Source organism: Bos indicus, chromosome 1, assembly GCF_029378745.1.
Source record: "Bos indicus isolate NIAB-ARS_2022 breed Sahiwal x Tharparkar chromosome 1, NIAB-ARS_B.indTharparkar_mat_pri_1.0, whole genome shotgun sequence".
Lineage (NCBI taxonomy): Eukaryota > Metazoa > Chordata > Mammalia > Artiodactyla > Bovidae > Bos > Bos indicus.
The window spans coordinates 157,625,868-157,641,950 of record NC_091760.1 but is presented as its reverse complement, the minus strand read 5'-3'; the positions used below and the strand labels follow the sequence as shown (position 1 = coordinate 157,641,950).

Sequence of the window (16,083 nt, the reverse complement as noted above, 5' to 3'; positions counted from 1 at the left end):
ACAAGCCACTCTCTTCCTTAAAAATGAATATGTCACACTATTTTGTACGGTCCACGTTTATGAAGCTTAAGTCATAAACTCAATTCTATTATTCTGCAAATCATAGGTAATAAAAATAAATTCCCATTTTAGAAAAAAATACACTTAATCAAGAGTATGTGCAGAGTTTGATGTCCACCAACAGAGAAAAGTTGCATCAACAGAGAATAACGTAACCAGTAAAATGTTTAAGCGTGGCAGGGGAGGGGTGGACAAAGAAGATGCAAACGCTCTCTTTTCTTTCATCCTAACAAATGTAAAATACGTATTTAAAGAGACGAAGACTGTGAGACCATGTATATAACACTATTATATTTACACCAAAGTCCTGAGACTATGGTGGTCTTTCCTTCTTTGGAGAAGACTCTGGAGAGTCCTTGGACTGCAAGGAGATTAAAACTGTCCATCCTTAAGAAAATCAACCCTGAATATTCACTGGAAGGACTGATGCTGAAGCTGAAGCTCCAATACTTTGGCCACCTTATGTGAAGAACTGACTCACTGGAAAAGACCCTGATGCTGGGAAAGATTGAAGGCAGGAGGAGAAGGGGGCAAGAGAGGATGAGGTGGTTGGATGGCATCACCCACCCAATGGAGATGAGTCTGAGCAAGCTCTGGGAGCTCGTGATAGACAGTGAGGCCTGGCGTGCTGCAGTCCATGGGGTCGCAAAGAGTTGAACACGACTGAGTGACTGAACTGAACTGAACTGATATTCTTGGGCACTGCATTTTTTTTTTTCAGAATAAGGTCTCTGTATAATAATCACAGAGTCATAATATCTAGACCAGCAGTGCTCAATAGAAATACAATGCAAGCCACATATGTAATTTTAAATTTCCCAGTAGTCACATTAAAAAAGTAAATAGCAACAGGTGAAATTAACTTTAACTTATTATTTAACTTAATATATCCAAAATGCTACCATTTCAACATGCAATCGATATAAAAAATGATTAATGAAATACTTCACGTTCTTTTTTTGTACAATCTTGGAAATCTCAATTCAGGCCAGCCACACTTCCAGGGCTCAGTGGCCACTTGTGGTGGGCAACTATTGTACTAAGTAGTTCAGCTCTAAATGATCCGGATCCTTCGCACTCAGAATATCAAGGCCAGAGGGGAGGAGCCAGCCCCGCTCACCTGGTGTAGTTCTCCTTGTACCCAGAGATGTCATCGTTGGGAGAGCGCAGTCTTCGCTGAGATGGTGCCTCCAGATGCCAATAGTTGATACGGTTCAGGAACATTTTTGCCAGCTCAACGATCGTTTGCCTTTCTTTGGGTGGCAGGTGACTGAATTTGTACTGTACAAAGTTATTCACACCCTTAAAAGGAGGGAAGGCAGTTTACTCATGCAGCTTTGCAATCCTGAATGCCCACCCAGTCAGCACCAGTGGTGGCCATTAGCAAAAGAACAGACAGTTCTCTATTCACAAAAACCTCTTTTTCTTTCCATTAGAACACAGGAATGCCCAGAGGGAATCATGCCTCAGATCACAGCCTATGAAAAGTGACAAGACACAGAAGCTGGGAGCTGCAATTCTCTGCCTGCTGCAATTATGAACCAACAAAAAAATCAACACAGTGGGCTGAAAAGGTCAAACCCCCTAAACAATAAAATATGGCTGTTTTGCAGAATAACTCTTGCTGTGCAATCAAAACAGGAGCTCACATATAATGAGATTCTTGCATAAATCTGTTTTTACATTCACAAAATTTTAATCAAAAGTCTGCTAGCAAGGCCTTGCAATGAACTAAACCACGAGACTTTAAACTCTTTACTGTCATCCTTTCAGTTTTTAGTAAACTTACCCCCCCCAAAATTCTTACATTTTGAGTAATTTTGATATGAGCTTTTGAAAAAAATCTGTGGATTAATTTAATCTGTCTTCAGAACACTCTCATCTAATTTAACTTCAAATAAAGTAACAATGAAATCTTATTTTGTAGGGTTTGAAGACAACATTTCTTCTACTAAAAACTGACTGATAAAATACACTTATTTGTATCTCATATCATGTCTTCTGTAACTACTCTCATCAGGAAACTCAGTCCAGAGTGTTTGATATTTACTTAAGAAAATAATGAGAGGCTAAAAAATTGATACTGATGACAGATCCTGACAACACCTAACAGGAAAGGTCTGTACATATTAACAGATGCCCCAAGTGGATCTCAGTTTCGTGGCAGGAATCCTGTGGCAGGAAGCCAATTTCTGGATACAAAATCTTATTTCTTTTCTGTGTTTTTTGCTTGACTTACAATGTTCTTCACATTGCTCCTGAATTCCCTCACCTCAATAGACTTTTCAACAGTGCCAAACACGGGGACAAAGACTTAATTTTAAAACGTCAACACCAAGAAAAAGCCCATTTCATGTGTTCTGACGAACTACATGTTCTACTTAATTTTTTTTTTATTTCCCAAATACACAGTGAATTCTGAGCATTCAGCAACCTAAGAGACAAAAGCTGAATCATTTACTACATGGAGTATTCACTTCTGATCCAAAGGGCTTGAGACGATTCTTACAGACTTGAACATCTCTAAGCCAGCTATGAAGATGAAGATGAGGTTTGTTCAGCCTTAAAGCAATTTTTAAAAGGGGGCTTCTCTTATTTTTTTACCTGTTCAATACTAGGTTTTTCAAAAGGGGGCTTCTTCTCCAAAGAACCTTCAACCACAGGTTTTCCTCTTTGTAAAATAGACTTCCTCAAGAGCTGTAAGAAATCATTTTTAAAAAATCAGTGTCCATCTCTCTCTCACACACACACTGGCATCTCCAAGCTTACAATCTTGTTGGGGAGAAAAGGGCCACATAATGGTGCTGGGCCAGGTCATATCATGCTGTCTCCCACATACAAAAGGAAGAAAAGAAACAATTCAAGTTGGCAGCAGAAACATTCCAAATAAATTGCAAAGGCAGTAAGTGCTGTCTAAGCTCAGAGCTGAGAGCTCAGAAATCTGGGACTGAGGGAAGGCGTCACAGCTGAGAAAGGGTGTACTGAGTGTGAAGGGAGGACAGGTATGGGACACAATTGGATGGAACGGCGTTTGAGGAAGGTGAGGGGTGACGGCAGCCTCGAGGAGCTCGAGGGTCCCGTCCTGTGAGGCTGCCCCAGCAGGTGGTCAGAGGACCCGAGACCTTGGAGCTGTCTTCTTCGTAAGGCGTTTAATCAACCAAGATGTGAATCAGAAGTAATCCTTAAGAGTACCAAATTTAGTCTTCATTTTAAAATCTTCCTCTGACACATGTAAGCTTAGGCTTTTCTCTAAAATACTCCTTGTCCCACGCAGAGAGCCTTTGGAAGGGAAGTCACCATATTCCATTTATCTTAATTATGTTGCTGCTGTCTCCAAGTCACATCTGACTCTTTGCAACCCCACGGATGGCAGCACACCAGGCTTGCCCATCCTCTGCAATCTCACAGAGTCTGCTCAAATTCATGTCAACTGAGTCAGTGGTGCCATCCAGTTACAGGCCAGTGAATTCTCACAAAACAGACAGGAGACCACCAGGAAGCCCCATGGCCCCCGTCCTGACCTGAGCTGTGAGGGGCTGGTCTCACAATCCGCGCACCAGGGGGCTCCCGCCGCACCCCCAAACCTCTCCTGCTCACCCCCCTCACCACCCCACTCCTGGCTTCCGCTAACTCGGAGGCCTGGAGCACACTCCGCACATGCCCCCAGGCCATGCAGGGGTGCTCACGCCCTGGGGGGCCTGCTCTAACCCAGAAAAGGCCGAGGCCCACTCTGTACACAGGAGCTGTGTGCAGCGGCCGCGTGTCACAGGCGCGGTCCCAGCCCCGAGGGGCCGCCGAGGGCTCCTGCGGGCGCCGCGCATGGTCGCGGGCTTGTTCCCACTCCCTCTCCACACGCAGAGTGCAGAGTGCACGCCAAGGGTCCTGGCATCACTGAGCCCACAGAACAAAACACCGCTCTGAATCCCGGCCACGGGAATTCCAGCTCCTCAAAGAGCAAATACCAGAGGGAGAAAGAACACAGAGCCAGTCATCAAGACCCAACTTGAAAACACATTTGATACTGACCTTCTTTACCTTCCACCTTCGTGTGACCCTTCCATGACCCTTCACACAGGCCAGTTATGACACATATGCAATCACTCGTTTATCCACTCACCCACGTATTATTTATTTATTACACATTTATTTACATCTTTCCCTCCTTTCTCTATTGATTGCTTTTTCAACAGAAACAAAACATGGCGAACTTTCTCCCAGGAATTAGTGGAAACAGATGACGCTGCCCGAGGTGGAAGAGCACCCTGTGTTCCCCCCAGGCTGGGTCTGACAAAGACCTCAGTTCTTCTGGAGGTGCCGTATCAATTACTCACAGTGAGCATTTGCTGATCCTTTCAGGGTATCATACCCATCTTTACAAAAATAAAGGTGCCATAATGATAAGTTGTTCTATGTTTCTAAAGATATGCAAAGGCTGATCATCCCATTTAGATACAAATAATTTGGGCTGTCTACTTTTCTTCCCCAGTTAAAATCATTTGGAAACCTGATCCATCGGGGGTTTCAATCTGGAGGCAGATGGATGAATAGGGGAGATGCTGAGTCTTAGCTTCCTTGTCTAAAACAGGACGGAGCTGGGATAAACAGGCAAATATTCAACATAAAAATGTTACCAAGCAGCAGCAGCATTTGCCCCCTTACCTGCCAAGCACCCTCTGTAGCTCGACCTGTACTATCTCACGAATCCTCCTCACAGCCTTTTGAGGGAAGTGCTATCATATCATGGTCTACACTTTTAATCTTTTTTTAACACCAAAAACATTTTGTCCTGGGGTACAGCTGATTAACAATGTTGTGGTAGTTTCGGGTGACCAGCGAGGAACTCAGCCGCACGTGCAGCATGATCTACACTTTACAGATAAGCAAACGGCACGACCTGGCCGAGGTCACGTCACTAAGGGGTGCAGCCAGGCCTGGGAGCAGCCAGCTGTGCTCTGGCACCACGCCGATGGGCTCCAGGGCAGAATCAGCTTCAGGAAGCAGCTTTTCACTGAGTTCATTTTCAACATCTAGGGCAAAAGTTTCCAAAATACACTAAAATGTGTAATTGCTGTTTAATTTAGAGACATAGGAGACACAGGAATTGCTTTTCCAAAGCTAAGAAGAAATGGATGATTTATTACACACTTGCCCAACGAGTGACGTTGGGGGAGGGGAGGGGAGAATGCGGAGTATTTTGGATTTTGTTCTCAGGAGCAAATACATGTGTACTGGTAAAGATGAGAGGAAAAAGGCAGAGCGGCATTTTCTGCCTCTTACGTGGTTCTAAACAGAACTGAGCAGAGGTCACCAGGATGGAAACCTTCCCCTCCAGCAGGGCGCTGGGGAACCACCCGCCAGGGAGCTGAGTTCCAAGACAAATAATAGTTGCAGCCATGCAGACGTTGTTTTTCTCCAACTAAGAGTTTTTTCCAAAGACGCTCTAAACAGCATGAAGCTGGCGGGGTTCAGTCCAGATGACTCAGGCCCACGGTCATGTCAACAAGTTGTCACCTGGAGGAGTCCGGTGCCTGCTAACAGCTGTGCTCTCTCTCACCCCCTCCCCCCATTACTTACCTTTTTGGTTAAAATCCCCACAAGATTCCAATGTTTAAAAATATAATCATCTTTCCCACTCTTGCCCCTGTCGACCCCGAATATCCCACTACACTCAAAGACAAAAGTTAACAGAAGAAGCAAAGGAAGCATTATGTATCAGGTAAATTCGGGCACTCCCTGCCCCAACCCAAAGCGACAGAACTGGGTGGGAAACCTGCCGAGATTCCTGGCTGCCAGAGCAAAAGAGCAAACTCCTGGTCACAGGAAATGAAGCCCAGCCTCTCGAGGAGATACAAACGCCTCCTGGGTGTCAGCTCCGGTGAAGGGTTCGGGGTTTTGTTTTTAAGGTCCTTGTAAGGGCTACACAACACAGTATAGTCTACAGAGCCCGGAATGGTCGGTTTGGGGTTTTTTTAATTATTCCTTCTGTCAGCCACCTTTGCGAATATTCTTTTTGGTGACCTGAATTTCTTCTGTTCCCCCACCCACCCCCACCACTTCCCTCCCCCCGTCAGTGCAAACCAACCCACATCTAGGGAAACAGGACTGGGACTCTCTGGAGCTGAGGCTGCTCCCCAAGGAGGCAGGGGGTGGGGAGCGGGGAGGCGCCCACCGTAGCCTTCGCTCCTGTGCTTAGGACGCTGAGTCCAGCCACCATCCAGCCAGGCCTCCTGCCTCCCCGCCGCCGGGCCCCCGCACTGGGCTGGAGGCTTCATGCCCACTGTGGGTCTTGATGCTCTGTGACCACACGCACCCCACCACCCCCCATGCTGGGCTGGGCTGGGGGCTTCACGCCGTGTGACCGCGCCCCACCCAGAAGGCGCCTCCACAGCCCTTTTCAGGGGCAGCCCCTGGCCCCCGCTCGCGTCGCTGTGCAGCCGTCAGCTCATCCTCCCTGGCCCTAGTCTTCCTGGCCCTAGTCCCCGCCCGCCGGCGCCCTCGCAAGCGGAGCGCACTCACTCTGCCGGCTCGGGCCGCACACTGCCGACCTGCTGACGGTCTCCGCCTCTCCTACTGAAACCTAAACTCTACGAAGCCAAGGACTTCGCTGCCCAGGGACCCAGGCTTCACGCCCACACGAGCACCCGCATAGAGAAGGCATGCACTAAGTCCTTGTCAGATGGGCAGACGGTTGGACACATGCTTGGACGGACAAATGGATGGATGGAGGGATGAACAGGGCGTGATGGGAAGAAATCCACGAGCATAAAGATACCCAACTCGGCCGACACATAGGCGGCACTCAGGGAGAGGGGTGCACTCCAAGCACGGTGCCCACAGCAGAGTGCCCTGGAGAAACACGCCTCCGCAGATCCAGGGCCAGCCGCCCGTGACCTGCTGCATCTGGACAGACAGAGGGAGAAGCAAGCCTTTCCAAATGTGGACGTCTCACCTTGAACAGGTAGAAATAAACCTGCTTGGTGTCGGCATCTTCTTCCCTGTGGACGCAGGTAAAGAGATACTCCACATCCAGCACGATGCCCAGCAGTCTGTTCATCTCCTCCTCCGACACGTTCTCCAGATGCGACACGTGAGCAGCTGTGGACAGAAAGGAGCACAGTGGGAGTCAGCACAGCTCACCCCTTCCTTACAGCCAGGCTTCTCCGCCTGTGGGGTCCAGTCCCCACCCAGGGGCCAAACCCATGCCCCTTGCACTGGAAGCATGGAGTCTTAGCCACCAGACTGCCAGGGAAGTCCCAGTCTGGAACATTCTCTCCCAGGAACCTTCTGGAATACCAATACATCAGATTGCATTGTAAATAGAGGAACTTTCTGAACTGCTACAAGACTGAAGTCTGCTCACAAAACTGACTTACGTTAAATTCTGCTATGTCCCTATAGAAGCCAACTCCCGTCAGGCCAAGAGGGCCCTGTGGCCGTGGAGCCTGGATCTAGGATCTGAGGACTGTGGATTCAGAGGACACAGAAACGAAACTCCCTAAGCGTTTAGATCTAAGTCCTGAGAACAGTTCTGGTGGCCAAGAACATCACATCTCAGTAAAAACTGAAAAAATATCAGTAAAATCTGAATGAAGCCTTTCTCCTCAGCCCTGAGACACACTGGAAGCTCAGTCTCTACAGCGAAACCCTGAGGCCAGTTTGCGTTCAAGAGTCAGCATCCTCCAAGGTCGCGCCCCAAACCGCCTTCCCTGCCTCCTTCTGTGGCCTCACTATCGTTAGGTGAACTATCCATATCGCCCCCCTCCCATGCCCCGGTCCTCTCTTCTACCCAAATCCAGTCCACTTTTCGAGGTGAACACATTTTATCCTCAAAGCATCTCATGAGGTAGGTCTGAGTAACCCTGTTCTACGGTTGAGAAAACAGGCTGAGACTGAACACTGTCTCCTCCAGTGTCAGCCCGCAAGGCGGAGACACGGTCTGAAGGCAAAGCAGCTCTGACTCCAATCCTGAAGCAAGAACACATGTGCTTTTTGGATGATTAGCTGATTCGCTTCATGTCCTCCTCACTCGTAAGGGTCTCTCGAGGTCTCCAAGACCATAAGGGTCTCTTGAGGTCGTGAGGGTCTCTCGGGGCCACGAGGGTCTCTGGAGGTCGCGAGGGTGTCTCGGCTTCACGAGGGTCTCTGGGGGTCGCGAGGGTCTCGGGGCCGCGAGGGTCTCTGGAGGTCGCGACGGTGTCTCGGGGTCGCGAGGGTCTCTGGAGGTCGCCAGGGTCTCTCGGGGCCGCGAGGGTCTCTGGGGGCCGCGAGGGTCTCTGGAGGTCACGAGGGTGTCTCGGCGTCGCGAGGGTCTCTGGAGGTCGCCAGGGTCTCTGGGGGTCGCGAGGGTCTCTGGGGGCCGCGAGGGTCTCTGGAGGTCGCGAGGGTCTCTTGGGCCTGCGAGGGTCTCTGGAGGTCGCGACGGTGTCTCGGGGTCGCGAGGGTCTCTGGAGGTCGCCAGGGTCTCTGGGGGTCGCGAGGGTCTCTGGGGGCCGCGAGGGTCTCTGGAGGTCACGAGGGTGTCTCGGCGTCGCGAGGGTCTCTGGGGGTCGCGAGGGTCTCTGGAGGTCGCGAGGGTCTCTTGGGCCTGCGAGGGTCTCTGGAGGTCGCGACGGTGTCTCGGGGTCGCGAGGGTCTCTGGAGGTCGCCAGGGTCTCTCGGGGCCGCGAGGGTCTCTGGGGGCCGCGAGGGTCTCTGGAGGTCACGAGGGTGTCTCGGCGTCGCGAGGGTCTCTGGGGGTCGCGAGGGTCTCTGGGGGCCGCGAGGGTCTCTGGAGGTCGCGACGGTGTCTCGGGGTCGCGAGGGTCTCTGGAGGTCGCCAGGGTCTCTCGGGGCCGCGAGGGTCTCTGGGGGCCGCGAGGGTCTCTGGGGGCCGTGAGGGTCTCCGGAGGTAAGCCGACCGAGAAGCCACCAGGAGCACCTCCGGGAGGCGGCCCAGCTCTCAGTCTGTCTCCAGGAACCGTCACTACACTTGCTGACAGACAGAGGCCCTGCAAGAGCGATCCTTTGAGGCAGAGCTCTTGGTGTGCTGGCTGAAAATCCTTGGACCTAGAAGTGCTTGAGATGACTTCTAAAGAAAGTCTCAACTGTGGAGAGCAGAGGTGGGCCTTTCCTTGCCTTTTTCAAGGGCACACTGAGTTGCTTCAGTTGTGTCCGACTCTTTGCGACCCTATGGATTGTAGCCCACCAGGCTCCTCAGTCCATGGATTCTCCAGGCAAGAATATGGAGTGGGTTGCCCTGCCCTCCTCCAGGTTATCTTCCCGACCCAGGGATCGAACCTGCACCCCAAGTCTCCTGCTGACAGGCGGGTTCTTCACCACTAGCACCGCCTCCTGCACATGGTGAAGAGCAGGCTAGATGGAAATTTATTTACTTATTTTTTTTTTAGATGGAAATTTAAGTGCTTAAGACAGGAGACCTGAGGAGGTCTACCTGCTTCTGACTCTGCCCAGAAGGGAATCCATCATCTCTCCTTCAAGCTCTGTGTGACCCCGGGTACAGAGAACCAGAGCTGGTGATGCAGGAACTTGGAAACACAACAGCAGGTTCCCAGAGGGAGGAGGGCGAGGCTCTGCTGGACCCAGGGCGACTCTTACAGCCGAAGACCGTGGGGATTCTCCTCCGGAAAGAAGGGAGGGGCAGGTCGGGGGTGGGGCTACATGGAGTGCATGGAAAGGGCTAAACTTCTAGAATGAATAATTGGTTGAGGTGGAGGGGGGAGATCAGATGAAAACAGGGGGAGTAGACCACCCACCAGAGAAGAAAAAACGCTGCTCTGGACAAGCTGCCAAGAAAGAGACGCTTCCCCATGGTGAGAAAGCGGACAGCCTACCACATGGCATCAGTACTTAGTAGCCTGGAGGGTTAATTTTGACTCCAGGCTAAGACTTGAACTCCTGTCTTTGTTGTTACAATCGTACATAATGGCCTGCCTCAGAGAACCCTGCCCCTCTGCCTCTCTTAAACTAAAGAGCTCCAGTTTCGCTCCCAGGGAGGTACTGTGAGCCTGCCCACCTGTGAATGACCCCCTGCCCCACTGCCTCTCTTAAACTAAAGAGCTCCAGTTTCGCTCCCAGGGAGGTACCCTGAACCTGCCCACCTGTGTATGACCCTAAAGAAGCGAATGCATCCTTCTGCCTGGGGCTTGCAAGAATTAAATGGTCTCTGTACCGTGTTTCCTTACCCCTCCCGTTTCTGATCCATAAATTTATATGGATCCATATCCATCAAAATCCATAAATGGGTATTTTGAGACACTAGTCTGCTCTTCTCTAGGTCAGCCAACTTGCCTAATAAAAGGAGTCCTCGCCTCAAGGCCTCATCTCTGGGGCTCACTGGCCGACTGTGCAGCGCGCAGGGCGCACTCGGACCTGGTAGCGTTCTCAGGCTCTCCAGCCACGGGCCCCTCTCACCAATGCTCCTTGTGGTCTCTGAGCACCCTACACTTAGCTTTCTCTCTCACCAAATCCACACCCCACGCCAACCCAATCACCCCCGCACCCCTCATCACCTCCCACCCCAACAACCCGGGCACCACCACCGTCCCCACACACTTGACCTCGGACTTACAGTCCTTGAGGTCACCCTCAGAACGGCGGCCCCTCCGGCCAAGGAGCCTGGCTCTTACTGCCTCACGCCCTTCCCTGGCACAGTGCCCGCACCAGACACAGCTGGGCACCCCCAACACTCTTCCCCACTCCCACCTCTGATCACGGGGACCTCAAGGCTTCCCCCAGACTGCTCTGTCGCCATGGGAGGGAGGGAGACCATCCCCATCAGACCCATGTCTACTGAGTCCAGAGATGGCTCCTCGGGGGCTGATGGGCAGGATTAGGGGCTTCCCAGAATTAGTGGTGAAGAACTCACCCATCATTGCAAGAGACATTACATAGCATGATCCCTGGGTCAGGAAGATCCCCTGGAGGAGGGCATGGCTACCCACTCCAGTGTTCTTGCCTGGACAATCCCATGGACAGAGGAACCTGGCGGGCCACAGTCCATGGGGTTGTAAAGAGTCAGACACGACTGAAGCGACTGAGCACAAAAGCATGCACAAGCGAATTAAACAGATTCACCAAGGTGCCCAAAGTCAACCGCACATCATGCAAAACCCAGATACACTTCACTCTAACTGAAAAGCTAAACTACTTACTGAACTCATATTTAACCAAGGACTCACTCACTACTGAAGGAAAAAAACTCAGTCTTTTCCAAAGAAACCTTTTGATGCAAATCAGTTCACTTCAATGAGCCAAAAGTGTATTTTCTTGAAGAGATACGCCTCTATACTACAACGCACAAATCTACAACAGTTAATTCAGCCACAGAACTCATAACAGAGTCAGTGCTATTGAAAGTTTTGATATATGTTCCCTAATTTGTCTTCCCAGTAAAGTCCGTGGCAGTCCACCACATGAGCGCTGAGACAGAGCCCTCCCCACACTGGCTAACAGTGGAGACTCTGCTCACGACCAGCCTTTTGAAAACCAAAGTCCCCCACTGCTGTGATCTGCACTCACGGGAACGCCCCTGGAATCGTTTCCCGTGTTCCTGGCCACTCGGGTTTGTTCTTTTGCTTGCTACCTATTCAGGTCCTCTGCCTGCTTTTCTAGGATGGGGGTCTTTTTCTGTCTGTCCTCCCAGATTCGTTGGGGTTTTTGTGTGTTGGTTTGTGGTTTGATTATGTAGGAATTTCACATTTTTCAGAAAGTCAAATCTGTGTCTGGCATTTCTTCAAGGTCTTGCTTGCAAAGGTGTTTCCCGTAGAATCAAAAGATGAAAAAAATGTATTTTCTCCCAGCTTTTAACAGGTTTAGTCTTAAAATTGAAAACATTGCTCTACCAAAACATCAGTATCATAAAAGACAAAAAGAGGGAGGGTGGTGGGAGGAGGAGCTGGTCCACATCAGAGCAGACGGGAGAGGCGTGCACTGACACTGTGACTTGTAACAAGAAACACACGTTTGGTCTTCTTCGCAAAGTGCTCCGAAAACTCCTGGAATTGCACAAATGATGGCAACAATAAAGCGAAACGAGTGTCTGTTGTTGTTCATAAAGACCATTCCAGCCACACCTGCGTTTCCGTGAGTGGCTTTTGCAAAGCCCCAAGGATGGGGACTGCGGGCAGGGGAAGCACACAGAGAGGAGAGGGTTGGAACCCCCACCTCGGGAGGGGAGAGGGCCTGGAGGCTGAGCTAATCACTACCGGCCAATGCTCTGACCACCATGCCTAAGAGGCCTCCGTCAAACCCTGAACTGAGGGGCTCCGGGAGGGGAAGCCAAGAGGTGCTGGGAGGCGGCCCGCTTGGAGATGTGGAGGTGCTCTGTGCACCCCACCCTGCTCCAGGCTTCTCCTCCACCGCTGTTCCTGACTTGTATCCTTTTATGAAAAAACCAGAAATCTAGTGACTGCTTTCCTGAGTTCTGTGAGCCACTAGGCAAAGTTATCAAAGCCCAGGAGTAGGAACCTCCAGTTTACAGCTGGCCAGTGGGAAAGACGGGTGATGACCTGAATTTGGGATCAGCATCTGAAGGGGGTGCAGACCCCGGCCCCTGTGGGGTCTGCGCTAATCACAGGCAGGTAGTGCTGGAATTAAGTTGCCGGACGCCAAACATCGGGGTTTGCTGGAGAGCTGAGTAGAAAAGCCTGTGCATCTGCTGTCAGAAGCGTCTGCAAGTGCTGAGGAGAGGAGACTCACTGCCTGATTTTCACGTGACAACTACATACAGATGTGATCCTAGCCTGCTGGGTGCTTAATGGAGAGGAAAAAACGCTCTAAAAGACATTTTTGGGTCAACTCTAAAATTGGAACACAAGCAAGCACTAGATGAAGTATTACATCAATGCTAATATTTACTGAAGTTGGTAACTAAACTGAGGTTATGTAAAAGAATATACGGGAATCCCCTGGCAGTCCAGAGGTTGTGGCAGGGGGTGGGGGGTGGGGGGGCGGCGGCGGCTGGGCAATGAGGATCCTGCAAGCTGTGCAGCACAGGCAAAAAAGTAACAAAAACCTTTTTATAAGAAAGAATATCCTGATTTTTAGAAAATATATACTTAAGTATTTTAAGAGGAAAAAGCCATGATATAAATGCATCTTATTCTCACATGATCCAGAAAAAGTATAATACATACAAATAGACACATACACACACAGACTCACGTGTGATATGTGAGTGTGGGCGTGTGCACACACATGTGAGAGTACAGGACAGAGCAAACAGGGCAAAATGTTACCAACAGGTACATCTGGGCAAAAGATACATGGGATGTTCCTTGTTACTATTCTCACCACTTTTCTGTAAGCTTGAAAACATTTCCAAAGAAAAGTTTTTTAAAAAAAATCTTTCTTCCACCTGGAATTTGATAGTCAAACCTAAAGGACCCTGCTTTCATTTCAAACCGTCGTCCGAGATCCTGGCACAAAGCATCCACATAATTACCCAAGAAGGACCAACCCCCAACTTGGGGCAGGCTCACTTCCAGCAGTGGTGTCCCTGCAGCATCCACCACGCAGAGGGCGAGAGGCGCATCCAGGGCGGCAGGCTGACCACCGTGCGTCTCCCTGGCAGGGCGGTGGTCACGGTGCAGTAGGTCAGAACGCAGACGCCAGGGGGCCACAGCCACCCGCTAGGGACCCCAGCGCCGCGCCTCGCCGAACGGGCCGTGACCTTCGCGCCTCCAGCCCTGGCCCCCAGTAAGCACCTCCTCCTCTCGGGACAGCCCGGTCCTCGGGCCCTGCGGCGGGGCCACAGCACGGCTCGTTCCTCTGGACCGGACAGAAAGCAAGCGGCACGGCATCTGGGGGATGCGCAAGCTGCTCAAATACGTATTCGGTTCCTGGAAATCTGAGGTCAAGGCTAGAAGAGATCAAATGAAGTCCTTCAATGACAGCTTCCGACCACACGCAAAAGTCTCCTAATTTAAAAGTAGTTTCCTGTAACAGAAAAGAATCCGCAACACTATAGAGATGGATGGATAGATGGGTAGGCAGGTAGAGGGACAACTGAATCACTCTGCTGTACACCTAAACTAGCACAACGTGGTAAGCCTTCATAGTCAAATACTTCAGTAAAAAAAAAAATTTTAATGAAAGAATTTAAAAAATAAAAGTGGTTTCATCTTCAGTAACCTCACATCTGGAATGGAGAAAAAGGGTCATTTAAGAGTAAGAACCCTCTAGAGAGCTCAATCCAAAGGAATATGTGAACCATGTCAGTGGGTATGTGTGTGTGTGTGTGTGTGTGTGTGTCAGGCATTGCAACCCCATGGACTGGAGCCTGTCAGGCTCCTCTGCCCATGGAATTCTCCAGGGAAGCATACTGGAGTGGCTTGCCATTCTCTGCTCTAAGGGATTTTCCTGACCCAGGGACCAAATCCACATCTCCTGCATTGCAGATGGATTCTTTACCAGCTGAACCACCCGGGAAACCCAAGAACCACATTTAACCACATTTAAATATTCTAGCAACCACGGTAACATTTTCTAACAATAGGTGTTCAAAGAACATGTTAATTAAAACTATCTGGCCAAACCGCACAGTCTGCAGGATCTTTGCCCCCCTGACCAGGGGCTGAACTTCTGCCCCCTGCAGTGCAAGCAGGCAGCCAACCTCTGGAGCACCAAGGAAGCCCCTAGGAACCACTTTTACAAAGGTAAAAAGAAACAGGTGAAGTCAATTGTAATACACTGTATCTAACCTGCTGCTGCTGCTGAGTCGCTTCAGCCATGTCCCACTCTGTGCCACCCCACAGATGGCAGCCCACCAGGCTCTGCCGTCCCTGGGATTCTCCAGGCAAGAACACTGGAGTGGGTTGCCATTTCCTTCTCCAATGCATGAAAGTGAAAAGTGAAAGTGAAGTCGCTCAGTCCTATCCGACTCTTAGCGACCCCATGGACTGCAGCCTACCAGGCTCTTCCGTCCATGGGGACACCAAATTATCTCAATGCATACTCAATATTAAAATATTTTAAATTCTTTTCTCATATTAAGTCTTCAAGATTGGTTTGCATTCTCCACAGGCAGCACATTTCAACTGGAACAGCCACCTTTCAAGTCTGGTCATCAGTCACACATGGCTAGCAGCTACCACTCGGCATAGATCAGGTACCGATCATGAACCATAAAAACCCTTCTGTGAATAAACGCCACCAGCCATCTTTTTAGTGGCCGTGAACGCAATGGATATTTTAGCAAAAATCCAGTGATACCCAAGGAACTAAACATACCAGGAACTAGGGAAAAACTCAATCCCCTTCATGTCAGTTGAGTTGAGTTCAGTTGCTCAGTCGTTTCCAACTCTTTGCAACCCCATGAACCGCAGGATGCCAGGCCTCCCTGTCCATCACCAACTCCCAGAGTCCACCCAAACCCATGTCCATCGAGTCAGTGATGCCATCCAACCATCTCAGCCTTTGTCGTCCCCTTCTCCTCTTGCCCTCAATCCTTCCCAGCATCAGCGTCTTTTCAAATGAGTCAGCTCTTCACATCAGGTGGCCAAAGTATTGGAGTTTCAGCTTCAACATCAGTCCTTCCAATGAACACCCAGGACCGATCTCCTTTAGGATGGGCTGGTTGGATCTCCTCCCAGTCCAAGGGACTCTCAAGAGTCTTCTCCAACACCACAGTTCAAAAGCATCAATTCTTTGGCACTCAGCTTTCTTTATAGTCCAACTCTCCCATCCATACATGACCATTGGAAAAACCATTGCCTTGACGAGACAGACCTTTGTTGGCAAAGTAATGTCTCTGCTTTTGAATATGCTATCTAGGTTAATCATAACTTTCCTTCCAAGGAGTAAGCATCTTTTAATTTCATGGCTGCAATCACCATCTGCAGTGATTTTGGAGCCCAGAAAAATAAACTCAGCCACTGTTTCCCATCTATTTGCCACGAAGTGATGGGACAGGATGCCATGATCTTAGTATTCTGAATGTTGACCTTTAAGCCAACTTTTTCACTCTCTTCTTTCACTTTCATCAAGAGGCTCTTTAGTTCCTCTTCACTTGCTGCCATAAGGGTG

The 16,083-nt window shown here is 50.0% G+C and overlaps 1 protein-coding gene across 2 annotated transcripts in view; it reads right to left on the bottom strand.

The window, feature by feature from the left end:
- The window catches only part of KAT2B (lysine acetyltransferase 2B), a 97,870-nt gene that overhangs the window by 46,674 nt on the left and 35,113 nt on the right, over nucleotides 1-16,083 (bottom strand). For both annotated transcript variants that reach the window (XM_070797323.1, XM_070797330.1), the window contains exons 3-5: nucleotides 7,010-7,155; nucleotides 2,665-2,757; nucleotides 1,181-1,362 (exon numbers count right to left, since the gene is read on the bottom strand). In XM_070797323.1, coding sequence (XP_070653424.1) covers nucleotides 1,181-1,362; nucleotides 2,665-2,757; nucleotides 7,010-7,155 — 421 coding nt within the window. The remainder of the gene's footprint in view (nucleotides 1-1,180; nucleotides 1,363-2,664; nucleotides 2,758-7,009; nucleotides 7,156-16,083) is intronic.